Source organism: Panthera leo, chromosome D2, assembly GCF_018350215.1.
Source record: "Panthera leo isolate Ple1 chromosome D2, P.leo_Ple1_pat1.1, whole genome shotgun sequence".
NCBI classification, from domain to species: domain Eukaryota; kingdom Metazoa; phylum Chordata; class Mammalia; order Carnivora; family Felidae; genus Panthera; species Panthera leo.
In genome coordinates this window covers 12,413,317-12,431,658 of record NC_056689.1, presented here as the reverse complement: position 1 = coordinate 12,431,658, position 18,342 = coordinate 12,413,317, and the positions used below count along the sequence as shown (strand labels likewise).

General features: G+C 38.9%; 1 protein-coding gene across 3 annotated transcripts in view; it reads right to left on the bottom strand.

The window, feature by feature from the left end:
- ERO1B (endoplasmic reticulum oxidoreductase 1 beta) overlaps positions 1 to 18,342 on the bottom strand; it is a 62,036-nt gene that overhangs the window by 4,181 nt on the left and 39,513 nt on the right. For all 3 annotated transcript variants that reach the window (XM_042909165.1, XM_042909163.1, XM_042909164.1), the window contains 7 exons: positions 16,779 to 16,790; positions 14,894 to 14,920; positions 10,982 to 11,074; positions 10,609 to 10,855; positions 9,759 to 9,828; positions 5,722 to 5,808; positions 4,666 to 4,799 (listed from right to left, as the gene is read on the bottom strand). In XM_042909165.1, coding sequence (XP_042765099.1) covers positions 4,666 to 4,799; positions 5,722 to 5,808; positions 9,759 to 9,828; positions 10,609 to 10,855; positions 10,982 to 11,074; positions 14,894 to 14,920; positions 16,779 to 16,790 — 670 coding nt within the window. The remainder of the gene's footprint in view (positions 1 to 4,665; positions 4,800 to 5,721; positions 5,809 to 9,758; positions 9,829 to 10,608; positions 10,856 to 10,981; positions 11,075 to 14,893; positions 14,921 to 16,778; positions 16,791 to 18,342) is intronic.

Below are 18,342 nucleotides of genomic sequence, written 5' to 3'. Positions count from 1 at the left end.
CCACACAGCCTCTCAAAAAGTCCATGCTCTCTAGAGTCTCAACAATGTTTTCTTTATACTCTTCTAAGATGCTTGCAAGATGTGGATTAATAGAAAATGAATTCTTACTCTAATCCTCAGAATACTAAAGGATTGAAACAGTTTTTGATTATCAGAAAAAAGCAGTATAATTATTAAACAAAATAAATGTGTAAAATCATGTGTGTTAAAGTACCTACTTCTAAAAAAAACCTGTCAAAATACATATGAAGGTACAGCAAAGAAACCAAGGCCCAAAACTAAAGAAAAGATTGCTGAGTAAATAGCAGGAGGGGTGTTCAGAATGAAAAAGCATGCTCGAAGTCTGATTTAGACACAGACGGCAGAGGATCAGAAAGCTCCAAGGTTACACACAAATTAACCACAGGGATTCCTTTCACCCAGAGACCACACACTGGCCAGCACTGCCAGGGGCCATCACAGCACAGTCTCTGTGGAGAGGAGTCCCAGACCTCACAACGTATTACCCAAGAGACGTGTGACACCTTTGTACACAGGAGGGCACGGGCGCACCTGTGTCTACCTGCTGCTTCTCTCTTTCAGAGGCGCGTTACAGGATATCGTAACACCCAACGGGTATATTAATGCCGTATGCAAACCATTTGATACAAATGTAGAAACTAGCAGAAAATGGCTGTTCGTGTAGGAAAGATACTTACAGAGTATTCAAGATACAGAAACCACATTTTCCCTGGAAAATGGCTGAAATGGCTTCAGTTCAGTGGCTAGAACTGAAGACAGTGCACATCGTATGTCCCTGCTCACCAGCATCACGTGACAGAGCAATGTGGTGCTGGGTGCCCTGAGCTAAAACTGTATTAAATAGGCTGTTGGGGGGCGCCTGGGTGGTGCAGTCGGTTAAGTGTCCGACTTCAGCCAGGTCACGATCTCGCGGTCCGTGAGTTCGAGCCCCGCGTCGGGCTCTGGGCTGATGGCTCGGAGCCTGGACCCTGTTTCTGATTCTGTGTCTCCCTCTCTCTCTGCCCCTCCCCCGTTCATGCTCTGTCTCTCTCTGTCCCAAAAATAAATAAAAAACGTTGAAAAAAAATTTTTTTAAATAGGCTGTTGGACAGAGAAAACTATGAATTCACTTATGTAAAGCTAATGCACAACCTCCCCGAGGTGTAACACAATAATTTGTATGTGTTAGTGTAGCCAGTCATTTACTATTTAAATGGACTGAGGGGCGCCTGGGTGGCTCAGTTGGTTAAGTGTCCAACTTCAGCTTAGGTCGTGATCCTACGGTTTGTGGGTTTGAGCCCCGCATTGGGCTCTGTGCTGCCAGTGTGGAGCCTGGAGCCTGCTTCGGATCCTCTGTCCTTCCCTCTCTTTGCCCCCACCCTCACTCTTGCATGCTCTCTCTCAAAAACAGCAAGCAAACAAACAAACAAACACAAGAAACAAAAACACCCAAACATTTAAAAAACAAATGGACTGATAATCAGGTAAAAGATATAATGAACAAATCCAATAACAATTAGTAACAAAAACTGTTACATTCTTTAAGAAAAAAATAAATGTACAGGATTCATATGAATTAAAAAAATAAAGCTCAACTAAGATTAAGAGGAGAGTGGGGCTAAGTTAATTGCAGTGTGTCCTTATAACAGAATATTGGCACATATTTAAAAGAGAGAGACAAGCCAAGACACAGACTCTTAACTATAAGAGAACAAACTGATGGTCACTAGAGGGGAGGGGGATAGAGGGATGGGTTAAGCAGGGATGGGAATTAAGGAATGCACTTGTGATGAGCACGTGATGTATGGAAGTGTGGAGTCACTATACTGTACAGCTGAAATTAATATAACACCGTATGCTAACTATACTGGAACTGAAAAACCTCATAAAAAATACAATAATGCTTATGTTTTTGGAAGTTGCTAAGAAAGTAAACTTTAAAGCTTGTCACAAGAACAACATTTCTGTAACTGTCGTGACGGATGTTAACTAGTCTTACTGTAGTAAAAATCCCACAATACATACAAACAGCAAATCATTATGTCGTGCACCTAAAACTAATATAATATTTTCTTCTCAAAAAGAAAAAGAATAATCCTTATTAAAAAATGTAATCATATCAGGAAATGATTGTAATACAATGCCAAATAGAACAGGAAAATACATAAAAAGTATGCTTTCAGCACTATGAACAACAGCCAAGTTATAGAAAGAGCCCAAAATGTCCATCAACTGGCAAATGGATAAAGAAGATGTGGTTTATATACACAATGGAATACTACTCAGTGATGAAAAAGAATGAAATCTTCCCATCTGTAACTAAGTGGATGGCACTGGAGGGTATTATTGCTGAGTGAAATAGTCAGAGAAAGACAAATAACACATGTTCTCACTCATACATGGGATTTGAGAAACTTAATAGGACCATGGGGAAAGGGAAGGAAAAAAAAGATAGTTACACACTGAGAGGGAGCCAAACCCTAAAAGACTCTTAAATACAGAGAACAAACTGAGGGTTGACGGGGGGCAGGGTAGAAGGGAAAATGGGTGATGGGCCTCGAGGAGGGCACTTGTTGGGATGAGCACTGGGGTGTTGTATGTAAGTGATGAATCATGGGAATCTACTCCCAAAGCCAAGAGCACACTGTATACTCTGTATGTTAGCTAACCTGACCATAATTTATATGTATAAACAAAAGTATGTTTTCAATTCTGTTAACACCTACACACATATATGCGTGCACACACAAATATTTTACTTAGAAGTAGGGGGAAAATACACATGAAAAATACAACAAATGTTGAAATAGTCCTGGGTAGTGGGAATATGAATGAGTTTTAAATTTATTTTTAAAATTATACTCTCATATGTTTTTCTAAAATTTTTTATAATGACCATGAATTACTTTTATAATTGGGAGTGGGGGGGGGAAGAGGATTATTTTAAGAGCTTTAAAAAGCACATGAATAAACTAGTGTTTGTGTTTCCCTGGGGAAGAAAAAGGAGATTAAATTAGGCTGTATCCTTGTGTGACCATCCCAGCCTGAGTGTCACTGCCCTTAGCAGAAAAGTTTCCCCACATCTGGTAAGACACAAAGACAATTTTTTAAATACTCGAAAACAAGAGCACTGAACCTCCACTGGTTTGTAAATCCCCATCACCAGCACCCCTACCATGGAATTCAGGTAGCATCCTGTAGTTTTAGAAGCACGGTCATGTCTAATCTCAGGTCATCATCACGTTAGCTCTGGGAGACGACTTTCTATCATCCATCTGTCACAGAGAGGGGCACAAGCTGGAAGAGCGAAGTCATTTGCCTGAGCTCACACGACCGGTACACGGCAGGCCTGGGATTCTAGAACTCCAAACCGCGGACTCAGAGTCCGGTTGTCTTTAAAGAACAGTAAGAGAGAACACCAGGCTCTGCATACAGAACTAGAGCCAGAAGGGTTGCATTTATGAATATTCTCTATATTCAGAGAATATAGGAGACTCAGAGACTCAGAGACTCTGAGAAATCTGAGGACGTGAACATCTGTTTTTTTCCTCAATTTAATTTGGATTTAAAATGCTTAAATTGTTTAAAATCTTTTTCATTTAAGGGGTGCCTGAGTGGCTCATTTGGTTAAGCGTCCGACTTTGGCTCAGGTCATGATCTCACAGTTTGTGGGTTTGAGCCCCGCGTCAGGCTTTATGCTGACAGCTCAGAGCCTGGAGCTCGCTTCAGATTCTGTGTCTCCCTCTCTCTCTGCCCCACCCCAGCTCATGCTCTGTCTCTCTCAAAAATAAATGTTAAAAAAAAAAATTCAAAAATCTTTTTCATTTAAATTTCATTTAAATACTTTAATTCAGTTTCTCCTGTTCCATCTTACTCATAGGCCTCATAAGTGAGTGAACTAAATTTTCCGTCAGGCACTAATCACTGATGTCTGATGTCCTATGTCCTCTGTCATATGCCTGAAATCCCAACCTACAGAGTCATCTTTAAATACACAGGAGCAACAGGTGATATCTAAGATGGGGAAGAGCCAATTTAATTTAATGGCCCCGTTTTAACTCAAAAATGCACGTTAAGAAAACCTAAGAAATTATTTCTGCATCATGTGGTTCCCTATTTTTGAAAACAATTCTTCCTTGACTTGACTTTGGGATTCTTTTCCTTCTGCTCTGTATTCTCAGTTCACTGATACTGCAGGCCTCTCTGGGGGAACACTCAAATTCTGTTTGAAACCATCTGTGTGCAAACCAGAAGCGAACTCTGTGTCTGTGCTGGGAGAATGGGGTAAGAATGAACGAAGGGAAAATGCCGCCTCGGCTTAGGAAAGAGAAAGCAGTGAGAAGGTGTCGTCTGTTTCTTTGATCACCATCTCAACCCAGCTTTCCTTTCCTTACTCGTGCTGCTGTGTGCCAACAGGCTACAGCCAGCTGAAGGGAGTATTATCAGGAGACTATCTGCCCCACGACACTGAGAAGGCGATCGGACTTTACTCATTTTTCCTGGGACCTGCGCAGACCCTGGACGGTGTGGACAGGTAGGATGCCATAGAATTCTTTCTCTTTGTCAACCAAACAAAGCAAATGACGTTAGCAGAGAAGATGATCTTTGTGGTCCTGCTGAAGCCGGCAAAACCCAAGAAGTCTTCACTGTGAAAACCGTTCTTACCTCCCGAAAGCATTTAAAAGAGCAACTATTTCCTGTCGGGTGAGTTGGAAGCCTTTAGATGGGCTGTTCTCTGGAAGCTTTTGGATTTCTTTTTCAGAGAATAGGATCTTCAGGGCAGTTCCTAAACCCTGAGTCTAAAGAAAATAGTGATACATGTTAACAATTAAATTCCTGTAGTAATAATTACTATAAAGGTTAAAAGGAATATGCAGTCACTGTGATGAGAGTCAAGAAATTCATATGAACTGAACTTTTCACCAAAATGTTAAACTGAAATTACAGTTTCTACTTCCTCACACATTATGTATATGATAAATGTATCTAAACTATTAAGGAACCTGAATAACTTAACACTTGTCGGACATAAATTACTAAAATGCTTTAACCTAGAAAATATCCCATTAGAATAACAGTGTTCACTATGTAACCCTGAAAGCAATCTTTATGGCCCCTAGCAATTCAAAACGTAGAAGCTATTAGTGAAAACCACACTTCAAAATTTATCAATTATTAGAACTAGAGAAAAAATTTTGTCTCTTGATCTTTCCAGGACTTCTTGTCATACTTGTAAAGAAATAAGATAAAGTATCAAACAATCCTTTTCACACTGAACAGACACAGAAATGGGCCTGCTTGGCAGAACTCCTCTTTTATGTGGGTTCAAGCCCCCCATCAGGCTCTGTGCTGACAGCTCAGAGCCTGGAGCCTGCTTCGGATTCCGTGTGTGTCTCTCCCTCTCTGCCCCAACCCCGCTCACACTCTGTCTCTCTCTCAAAAATAAACATTAAAAAAAAGAAAAAGAAAAAATGAATCTGAGATTGTACCAATAGAAACAAATACAATAAAACCAAAATCATTAACACAGACAGGAGAGACATTCTTACACATATAACACAGATTTAATATATTCATCTTTTTCATCGAAGAAGCAGGAAATCCACGCTTTCGATCCTCTATTTCAGTGAACCATGAGGGCACTGTACTAAAAACCTGCAACTTCCCGGGAGGAAAATTTAAGGTTAGTAATAGTTTTAAAACAGAAGACAAAATACAAACCTGCAATTTCCCCCATAATCTGCATTTGTCACATCCAACGCAGTCCATTATTCGGGAGATGTTCTTGAAGTGTAAGCGGAACTCCTCCTAACGTGCAGAACATATTTTTTATGCTCATTAGAGGTTTAAAATTAAACTGCATTGGTCTGAATTGTAAGAAATAAAAGTTCTGAAGCTTATTAATGAAGGAGTTTCTCAACAGCGAAGAAGAAAAATATTTGCATTTGTAGGACATAACATGGTACATAAAACGGACCACAGAAGTTTATACAAGTCATTCTATGTATTAACACAAATGTTTTATTGAGGTGCTACTCTCTACAAAGTAACACTATGGGAGAAAGGAACATAAATGATAGGTGGGTTTTACTCTGAAGGAACTTCACTGCTGCCTCCATTTGATATCTGCATAGAACAAGGGGTAAATACCTCTCTATTACGTTTGGCTTATTTTTCACATATTGCTTGTGTGAGGCCACATCGGAAAGCCGGCCTTAGACCAATGATCAATTTTCATCCTTCCCCTTAGAACCACACACTGTAACGGGTGCTCCATCAGCCCTGGTGATCACAGGGCTGTGCGATCCCCACATTTGCTAGGCAGCCTCTGCAGGGACGGCTGCCTACTGGACCTTGTATTGTGCTGTAACTCTTTCCTACACAGGAGAGACTCTAAATCATGGTTTCTAGGACTCTAAGACCAGTCTCCTCTGAGGCTAACACTAGTTAAGAGAGTTTCCTCATCTTTCGCATTTGGCAAACATAGAAAATCAATTTCATTTCATTGTACCGAGGTAAACACTTTATTGTATGAAGCTAGAGGCAAGCGGCCTGAAAACTCTGGCCACCAGAAGCCCTGTCCGGCTGCCCAAAGGGTTCCCAAGAAGCAGTATCCCAGCCACAAGACAACAGAAAGAACACAAGTCCTCTGCTCTCCATTCTCATATAGTTTGTGTTCTTAGGAGCAGATGGAAAAGTGAACTGAAGTCCCCCTTTATACCCTTTGAAAAACAGCAAACACAATTTCCAGCAATTTCTAGTTGAAAGCTAGTTCCTTTGTCACTCCCACCTTCCTCCTCCACAGAAAGATCCAGTTATCCAAAAGTATAACATTTGTATAAATACTTAGAAAATAGGCAGCAATACAAAAACATATTAATGTTGTATTACATACCACAACAGCAACATGCCCCTCAAATAATCATCAAACAAAACAATCTTCCAAAACTAAAATAGAGTTGTATTTAGTATACAGGGGACTGTTACTTCACTTCAGAAGGCCCTAGAAACCCCTTCCAGAGTGAAGCATCACTCGGTGCTAATTTAGTAGTTCTTGTAGAATATCCACAACTAAGACGTCTCCGAGACAAGTGTGTTTCAGAATTCAGAATTTTCCAAATTTCAGAAATACAGTACATACAGGATTTATTACGAAACATGCCACCGGAGTGTGTGGCAAAACCTAGTCATCAAATACATTAATGTTTCTGTTGCAAAATGTAAGAATATTCATACACAGCAGAATTTTTAAAAAACACTATGAATACTCGTGTAGAAGTTCTGGTCAGGTTTTGCTAACAAATTAATTTGCACCAAACAGAAGAAAAACGTTACCGTGTTGGAGCTTTCTGGATTTCAGAACTGCTTACAAAGGACTGTGGAGCTGCACTAGAAGACTATTTGCCAGTCCATTTCCACTATTTTTATGAACATTTTAAGGGTAGAGTATATTCCCTAACATACTGTAAGCAAATGAAAATAAAGAGCTGCCAACATGAAGTTTGATAAGGTTCCTTCAATATAGTCTCCTTCTGATATCCTAGGTTAGCAGGTAATTTTTTTGCCTTTTAGGTCAGTCCATAAAGACAAAGACATAATAGTTCCAGAAACTGGAACATTCCAGAAGATATCCCATTAAATAAACTTTAGAAAAAATACAGTATTTATTGCCTTCAAAATGGCTAACAGTTCACGATTTTAGAATCAAAACAGGACACACTGTGATTTTAAAGTAAGAAAACTTGCTCTCAAGATAAAGACCTTTAAAAAGACATTTACACTGATACATGAATTCAGCAAAGTTGCAGGATACAAAATCAATGTACAGAAATCAGTTGCATTCTTATACACTAACAATGAAGCAACAGAAAGACAAAGAAACTGATCCCATTCACAACTGCACCAAGAAGCATAAAATACCTAGGAATAAATCTAACCAAAATGTAAAAGATCTGTATGCTGAAAACTATAGAAAGCTTATGAAGGTAATTGAAGAAGATATAAAGAAATGGAAAGACATTCCCTGCTCATGGATTGGAAGAATAAATATTGTCAAAATGTCAATACTACCCAAAGCTATCTACACATTCAATGCAATCCCAATCAAAATTGCACCAGCATTCTTCTCGAAAAAAGACAGTCTCTTTAACAAATGGTGCTGGGAGAACTGGACAGCAACATGCAGAAGGTTGAAACTAGACCACTTGCTCACACCATTCACAAAAATAAACTCAAAATGGATAAAGGACCTGAATGTGAGACAGGAAACCATCAAAACCCTAGAGGAGAAAGCAGGAAAAGACCTCTCTGACCTCAGCCGTAGCAATCTCTTACTCGACACATCCCCAAAGGCAAGGGAATTAAAAGCAAAAATGAATTACTGGGACCTTATGAAGATAAAAAGCTTCTGCACAGCAAAGGAAACAACCAACAAAACTAAAAGGCAACCAACGGAATGGGAAAAGATATTTGCAAATGACATATCGGACAAAGGGCTAGTATCCAAAATCTATAGAGCTCACCAAACTCCACACCCGAAAAACAAATAACCCAGTGCAGAAATGGGCAGAAAACATGAATAGACACTTCTCTAAAGAAGACATCCAGATGGCCAACAGGCACATGAAAAGATGCTCAACGTCGCTCCTCATCAGGGAAATACAAATCAAAACCACACTCAGATATCACCTCACGCCAGTCAGAGTGGCCAAAATGAACACATCAGGAGACTATAGATGATGGAGAGGATGTGGAGAAATGGGAACCCTCTTGCACTGTTGGTGGGAATGCAAATTGGTGCAGCCACTCTGGAAAACAGTGTGGAGGTTCCTCAAAAAATTAAAAATAGACCTACCCTATGACCCAGCAATAGCACTGCTAGGAATTTATCCAAGGGATACAGGAGTACTGATGCATAGGGGCACTTGTACCCCAATGTTTATAGCAGCACTTTCAACAATAGCCAAATGATGGAAAGAGCCTAAATATCCATCCACTGATGAATGGATAAAGAAATTGTGGTTTATATACACAATGGAGTACTACATGGCAATGAGAAAGAACGAAATATGGCCCTTTGTAGCAACGTGGATGGAACTGGAGAGTGTGATGCTAAGTGAAATAAGCCATACAGAGAAAGACAGATGCCATATGTTTTCACTCTTATGTGGATCCTGAGAAACTTAACAGAAACCCATGGGGGAGGGGAAGGAAAAGAAAAAAGAAAAAAAAAGAGGTTAGAGTGGGAGAGAGCCAAAGCTTAAGAGACTGTTAAAAACTGAAAACAAACTGAGGGTTGATGGGGGGTGGGAGGGAGGGAGAGGAGGGTGGGTGATGGGTATTGAGGAGGGCATCTTTTGGGATGAGCCCTGGTGTTGTATGGAAACCAATTTGACAAAAAATTTCATATATTGAAAAAAAAATAATATACCTTGGACTTCATGTAAAGGCTAATAACAATAAGATCATAAATAAAAAAAATAATAAAAAATAAATAAATAAAAAGACATTTACATTTACAAAGGTTCCATATTCATTGGTCAGAGTAACAAGTGAGGATTCACTGAGAGTTGGCCAGACCAGAAAGGAGAAAAGGGGAATTGAAAAGTACAGAGAAGAGGTTTTCTGTGTCATTTGTAGTAAAATCCAATCAGACCAACTTCAACAAGATAGAGAACTGGAAAGAGTTCAGATGGACAGGATTAAAACACAGCCAGTAAACTGCTCCCCACCCTAGCCCCCAAGCTCAAACTTTTTACCTTTAATGACTTGGCCCCCTTTTTGTCACCTGCAAACATGGACTTCTCATCAAAGTGCATGGGAAAGGACCTGATGAAATGACAAGACTGTAAGTTACAGACAAAAAATTCAAGTACTGTGCCGTAGAGCTCTGGCAGAGATTTTCTGTCCCTTGAACAAATGCTTACACGTCATAATTTACACGTGTGTGAAGTTCAATAGCACAGGAAGGTGGCAAACAGCTCACATGTAAACTACTCAATAAAAGAGTAAAACAACATAAACATGGCTTTGTAATTTAGAAGACCAATGTTTTAAAGAAATTACGTGATAAAAAATAATTCAAAAAATGAGTTTAAAAGCAATTTATGTGGAAAATGTGCAACGCTCTTAAAAAAAGGTTTTAAAATTTAATGCATAATTTAAACACGTTAATCCAACTTTCCTTCATGCTCATTTTAACAACCAGTAAACTCAAATTTTACAAACTCAGCATTTTTAAAAGGGGTTGTATTCTAGAAGGTAAAGCTAACAACACTCCCTCAGGTATCTACCTTCATGCTAACCCCCTTATAGCAGCATCTGAATTTGAACAGCGATGGGAAGAATACAAAACTGGCAGAATACATTAAAACAGCAATAAACTTTGACACCACATAAAATGTAAAGTTATGTTTGAAAATACAGGCTATTCACAAGTGTGGACAGGCTGTTACACTTGCTCTGCTGTCCTTCTGAGCATTTTCCTTCTCACGTGTAACCCTCCCTCTTCCTAACTAGCTTTCAGGAATCAGTTTCTGTTGTATTTCAAGCACTAGCTCATTCATATTCAGAGTGCAGAATTTCAGATCGCTGATAGTCAATTCTTACCTTGTATCTTGAAAGATATTCAGTAGAAGGGTTTTTGTGTCAGCATCTTCTTCTACGTTTCCAGTGTAAAGATCAACAATTGAGCGCTCAAAATACGGGGCGACCTTTGATAAAGCTCGAAGCTCAATTAAGTATAAAAAGTACAGATTCTTAAGCCTTCTTGGACCTTCTCCCTTAGTTTCCACAGGGTCAAAGCGGCGTTTAAATTCTTTCATATTGGGTCCCCAGCTAGGTTTACCCCACGTTTCTACAGAGAAAGAGAAATACACAGCATACCTTTAATAAGTAGGTTTTTTTCCCTCTCTAGAGAATATATATCCACCCCCAACAATTTTTACATTAATAGAAGATTTCTACATAAAAATGGGATTACCTTCCAAAAGATAATTTGCACACAGATGTAAATTGATACTAGCATGAAGTCCCGATATAAGCTTATAGAAGACTCTCTTCTCCAGACACAAACCTATTCAGAAAAAAATTGAAAAAGAAATCACATCCATTTAGGTAACAGAAATACTGAATCAAGAAGATTCAGTACACAGGCTTATTTTTAAAGTGAAGGTTCAAGGAAATTAAAAACAAGGAATAACAAAATGATTAGATCAAGATTCTCTTACTAGAAGATTCTGACTTCTGAATGGAGTTATGCACATGCTAACCTAATGCAGAGTAAGACAGAAAATGCTGGGCCCTGGAGGTCCAAGCAGTATGGACGTACTTGACAAGTTCCCACGTTACTCAGAAAGCAGTGGCACAGGCTTTTCATGGGTTAGGGCTAAACTGTAAGCCAATATAATTAGAAAGCCACTGCTCTGGCTTAACAACAGCTGTTTTTCCCTTTCCCTTTCCTATGGCTGTCGATTCTCCGACCCTGCTTGATTGTGGAGGAAGACAGACCGCATTCCATGTCTCTTCTTCCTCCGGATTCTTTAGTGTGTCTTACTAATCCTCCACCCTACAATCCTCTAGTTCCACTGGACTATATGGTCCACTTGCTAAGGAGGCAAAACCTGGGAAACAGTAATCCAGGAATTTCAACCAAGGAAAAAAAGTAGGTTGACCTTTTCCTCTGAGTGGAATCAGATCAGACGGAGTACGGGAATATGATGGAAAATGATTTTATATAGCTTTAAGCCACACAGGCTTTTGCTCAAACAGAGATCAAGATAATTCCACTACCCTATCCTATCCCTACCTCCATTTTTACTCTTACTACAAAAGTAATATGCACTGTGGATGTACTTAATGCCACTAAACTTAAAATAATTAAGATGGCAAAGTTTATGTTACGCATATTTAAATGGTAAATTTTGTTATGTATATTTAACCACAAAAAAAGAAAAAAATTCTAGAAAATATTCTTCATAGAAAATTTTTCGAATAGATAAAAATGCAAAAACCTAGATTTTAAGAATCCACTGAATGCAGAACATTTGGCTTTTTCCTTCTCTTACCATCCAACAGATTTTTTGTTTTTGTCATTTTTGCTTTTTGTTGTTTTTTTTTTTTTTTGTAAACTCTCCCCGTGAAGGAAAAATGAACTTCAACAGTGGGAAGGAACTAAGAAAAAACCGCACTTGTAAGCTGTGGGATTTTTTAAATGTAAGAGTACGTATGCGGCTGGCTTTGCATTTTCCCCAAGATGTTTTAGATCTTCAATTTACCCGATGTTCTACCCTATATGGCTGTGAAGCAAGTAGCTTTTAACAGGAAAATATAATTCTTTTGAGATCTCATTCCCTAATTTAGAATTCTTGCTAGAATATTCCCATTGTCATGGATGGAGACTAAAAAGTAGAAATTAAGTTCTTTTTTGCAGCCTCTTCCTAAAAGTATATGGCCCAGTTTGAATGCTCATGGTAGCAAGGGATATAAACATCATGAACAAGTTTAATGAACTACTAAGTACTAACTTTTCCTCTAGTAAAACTTTTCATCAAATCTGTTACCAAGTAGCAAAATGATCAGATGTATAGTTCACTTTCTTTTCCTTCTAACGCACCTCTGTAAGCAGTGTTTACAGCCAGTAAAGTGTCTAAAGACCAGAGAAGGGAAAACAGGCAAAGCACGGCTTGTGAAAATTCATATGCCTAAAAATAAGAACACAGACTGGGAGACAATTCTAATTTGCAAAGCCCTCAAAACCCTTTACTTGGAATGGGGACAGGTGAGGAGTGAGAAGGAGTAGAAATGTCTTTCCATAAACTGTGAAAATAAGGTAACTTTAAGCAAAATGGTTAATAACAGAAGATGTGCCAACTGAGTGTACCAATAAAACACACAGCACACCTTGTGGGAAATTGCTGGCCAGCTCTTCCCTGCCTGCAGTCTGCTGGCAGGCATGACGAAGCCATCACAGTCATGTTAAGTAACATCTACAGAAGCTGATTTACAAAGGCAAAATTTACCAATTTCTATCTCTAAAAATACAGAGCAAATTCAACTATCCAATTTAGACAATGGTTCTCTTTCTTTTGGATTTAATTTCACCCAGATTCATTTTCAACAAGTGAATTACAGGACACGGATATGTAATTTTTTCTCTCACAAAAGGGCTAGATTTACTGCAACAGTATTATTTGATATTTGCACATTGTTTAGTGATTCTCAAAGGCATTTTTACAGGCATCATCTACACGTACAGTGTAGGTGAACTGGATGGCCACTGTTAATCTCATGTCCCAGATGAGGGAACTAGATCTCAGAAAAGTTCAATCAGTTGCCTATATATAGGAGTGTTCTCTGAAACCACGTATCAGTATTCAGGGACTCCCATCAGTAGGACACTAGAAAAGTGGTTAATAAAGAATACCCTAGAAAATTCAATACTGCCCGTAAATTTCATTCTCATCCTCCATTATCAATATTCAGGGTCCCTTACCACCTCTCTCAACCTAAATACTACTCTTCACAATATGTATCTTTAGAATACAGCTAATGAAATAAAATTAAGAATTTCCTTCCACATAGGCCATTTATCAATATAATTCCTAGTAGTACTGGCACATCAATAATGTTCACCTTAATAATGGCCAACAAAGGTACACACTACATTAAAAAAGAGAAATCAGGGGGCTCCTGAGTGGCTCAGCTGGTTGCATGTCTGACTTTGGCTCAAGTCATGATCTCGCGGTTTCTGAGTTCCAGCCCCACATCGGGCTGTCTGCTGCCAGCACAGAGCCTACTTCTGATCTTCTGTCTCCCTCTCTCTCTGCCCCTCCCCTGCTTGCACTCTCTATCAAAAAAAAAATAAACATTTAAAAATAAATAAAAATAAAAAAGAGAAATCATGTTCACAAGGTAACATCACCAATTAGCAAACATAAAATAAAGTACTTAGTTTAACTCTGCAGAGTTCCTATACGGTTATGATTTCCTGTATCATTCAACTTGCTTATCTTTCACTGACACATTTTAACTTTGCTTTCATAAATTAATGACAATTTGGTAAATTTTTAAAAAGCATATACCCAGTTTTTTTTTTAATGTTTATTTATTTTTGAGACAGAGAGAGACAGAGCATAAACGGGGGAGGGTCAGAGAGAGAGGGAGACACAGAATCTGAAATAGGCTCCAGGCTCTGAGCTGTCACCACAGAGCCCAACGCAGGGCTCAAACTCACGAGCCCTGAGATCATGACCTGAGCCTAAGCCGGACGCTTAACCGACTGAGCCACCCAGGCGCCCCTCATATATCCAGTTTTTAACTGAAGTTGTTAAAATCCTAGAATGCTTCAGTTTTCCATTACTAGTATTTATATTTTCAACACCAAAAAATGTAAGAGTGCAAAGTATCTACTGGGAGCTATATTGCTTTATCCTTTAATTAAACAAGTTTAGACTATCTTAACATGTGTAAACATTGTTTAATCTTCTGAAATCAAATGTACCTTCCCTCATTTTCATATATATAACAAGTACTTCCTTCCAACAAGAAGGTCTCTACCTACAAAGCAAATTTGCAAAATGGTTACTAGGAAAGCAGTCTGGATGAGTGGTACAAACAGAATGAAAATAATACTGAAGAGCCAGTTATGAAAACCCGAGGACAGTATATGCCGTGTATATCTCCCTAATGCTGATTATTTTTGGCTGACCAATAACCTCAAATTCTTCAAATAATTATATCCTAAAATACAACAACCTACAATATGTTATTTTCTTTCAACACTGTAAAAATTACTTGTCTAGGTAATGAATCCTGAACTTACAAAAATATATTCAATCAATCATACATTTTTATAGGAGACTAATAAATTTAAAATGCAGATGTGTAAGTTTACCTTCTAGCCACGTGTAGAACGATTCTCCTTTAAAAAAAAAAAAGATACACACAGAATTGGGTTAAAATATTTTAAACAGTCATCTACAAATCAGAATAAATTAAGCACATAAAGTATTTCCTACGACAGATTAAGGAACACCTCTAGAAATGGCCACTGCTTCATGTGAAGTAGAAAAATAGGCATATGGTTCTAGAAAATAAAGCCCCAAAGTACTTTGGGAAAATTTTCTTATAAATGATACTTGACTAAGCAAAATTTTTAAGAAATTTTTCAGTCAAAATATTATGTAATATTATTCATTAGGAGGCTTAAACATCCCTAAGTATGGTGGTGAAAGAGTTTAACAATCTTAAATTTGCTTTTCATAACAGCCATATAATGCCTTAAAATTTCTAGAAAAAATCAGTGAATTATAATCCAAAAATCAAATTAGTAATTATTCCATGTTTTCCTGAGCAGTAAAGCTAGATACATTTCCTCAATTATCTAGAACTCCTAAATTGCAAGAGGTAATTTTAAAATCCCTTAATTTAAAAAAAAATTTTTCAGAAACATCAATGCCTGAAGTATGGAAGGACCTGACTTACCCGTGTACTAATGCTAGAAGAGCTATTTCTAGACCAATGCTGTTCTGACTAGAAAAAAAAAAAAAATGGCAGCCAATAAACATCAATCTAGTTCATCAAAATAGACTTTGTGAGTTACCTATCTTTATTCTACCTGAGAAAAGCAAAGCAGAAGAAAAACTCAACACATAGATGAGCTGAGCAAGGAGTCTAGGGGATAAATTAGATAGTGGGGAATAACTTTGTCTCCTGAGAGTCTTCATACTTTGCAAAACTACACAAACATCTTCCCACAGATGAACTTATTCCACATACTCTGCCTAAGGACCATTCATCATAATCTCACTTGTTTACTCAAGAAACCCCAAACGCTATCAGGAAAAGTTGAGCTCCCCAATCCTCAAGAATGTGGCCTCTGCTCCTCTCCCCCAACTTAAACTGCTACTGTATGAAGTGTTCCCTACTGCTAACACGGTCTCCCCAAACACGCTTGATTCTTCTCTTCTGAACTCCTTGGTCCATGCTGTTTCCTCCTAATAGCACACAGGATCCAATTTCTATCAGCCTAAACCTGTCCCATTACTCAACACTCCTCTCAAATGCCACTTCCTCCACTAAGCCTCCAGATCAGTGGGACAGGATCTGTCCCACCTCTAAAGAGCTAGCTCACTTACTGTTTTATTATGTATGTGCAGCACTTCTTTGCCATTATTTATGAGCAGTGCTGGTCGTTCCTGCTACATACTGTCAGCATCTGTAGGGCAAGGCATCATCTTTTACACATCTTTCTATCTTGCACAATGCTCATCACTGCCTTGAGCACAGAGAAGTAAACATCCACTTGAAATAACTATTGTGATTGTTTGGGGGCAATTTATGACTGATATTCATTTGGTAACCTGGAGTAATCAATTGGTGGTAAATTACTATTCATCAGATTACTTATTACTGTAACAGAGGTTACAAATTACAAAGACAATAAGAAAATAAAGGCACAAGACAAACTATCTGGTAAAACTATCTTGTCTCCATTTCTACAGAACATATTCAAGCAGATTATAATAACCGGAAAGTGGGGAACTTGTAATGTAATCCTGGTTTCTACACTCAATATTTAAGATGGAATTTATACATCTTTCAAACATAGGGTAAATATACATTATAAAACATTTATTTTTGTCACCATTCATTGGTGGCTATTTCTGGAAAAATAGGATAAACATTTTCTTTTGAATAGAGGGAAAAATCAAATTTTGATCACTAAAAACATTTTCTCTACACTTGAGGCAAACCCAAATAGAACAGTTTTAACTCACCATCATCTTCTCCTAAAAGAGAAAATAATAACAGGATTTTAGAAACTGTCTTCCATAGTTCAGATTTTAAACCTATTTAATTAACATCAGATTAAAACTTACTGTGTTAAATTATTAATTATACTATGAACCTTGGTCAGTGTATAGTGATCTTCCAAATGAGACTTCTTGGTAAGAATGGAGGCCAAAAAGTACAAGATTTTCACAGATGTTTTATACAATAAATATCAGAAAGCCTCTGGGGGTGCCTGGGTGGCTCAGTCAGTTAAGCATCCAACTTCAACTCAGGTCATGATCTCCCGGTTAGTGGGTTCAAGCCCCGCATCGGGCTCTGTGCTGACAGCTGAGCCTGGAGCCTGCTTTGATTTTGTGTCTCTCTCTCTCTCTGCCCCTCCCCCGCTCACACTCTGTCGCTCAAAAATAAATAAAAAAATGTTTTAAAAGCCTCTGAAAATACTCCTGAAGATCACTAGTTTCAATAATTAACAAAGAGACCCAGCTGCTTCCTTCATCCTATGTGCACAACCCGCTCTGAACATTGCTGTTTCCATGCCGGATACTTCTCTCTTTCCAGGTACTGCTCCTCAGCACGGACACACCTTAATAAAAGTACCGCCCAAACTGTCATCCGCAAAAGCCTCACTGCAGGTGCTGCAGAGCTCCCCAGACATGGAGAAGCACTAGAAGGTTGGGCTCTAGGGATCCACAGCAGCTCTGCCTTTGTCAGCTCTGTATGTGGCATTCCGATACAAGGTTTCATTTTCAGAAAGAAAGGTTCTGCTGTGGGAACTGTTGGAAAGCCAGTTGTACATGCCTAGCTGTCTGGCTGGGGAACAGCAAGCAGCATGGTGGAGACGGTTGAGGAGGTTGAGGAGCTGTGAATCGACATCAGCAGTTTCAGCAGAGATGGTGTTCAAAGAGCAGCAGCCAGAGCTACTGAATTACTGCATGGATCCCTCACCTGGTGGCTGGGACCCCCCCCCCCCCCCCCCCCGCCCCGGTCCCTTGTCTCCCCTCTTTCTTGGCTGTTTTTTTCCCCCTTTCTCTGCCTCCCATCTTTTCCTACGTGGTGCTCTCCTTCCTCTCATCTTTCCAGTGGTCTCACGCCTCTAATTTATCATAATATGGACATGAAGTATTTCTTGGGATGTGATGGTTTTATTAAATTAACTATATTTTCTACTTTAAAAGCCAGTGATCGAGGGCGCCTGGGAGGCTCAGTCGGTTAAGCGTCCGACTCTTGACTTCGGCTCAGGTCATTATCTCCCGGTTTGTGAGATGGAGCCCCATGTCAGGCTCTGTGCTAAGCAGGGGAGCCTTCTTGGGATTCTCTCTCTTCCTCTCTGCCTCTCCCTCCCCCGCCCTCAAAATAAATAAATGTTAAAAAAAAAAAAAAAAAAAAGAAGTGATCATATTACTCAGCCATAAAGGAAAGGAAACCCTGTCACTGGTGACAACATGGATGGACTCTAAGGATATTACTCTGAGTGAAAGAAAGAAGTCGGAGGACAGATAACGTATGATCTCTCTTAAATGTGGAGTCTCAAAACAAAACAGAACGAAA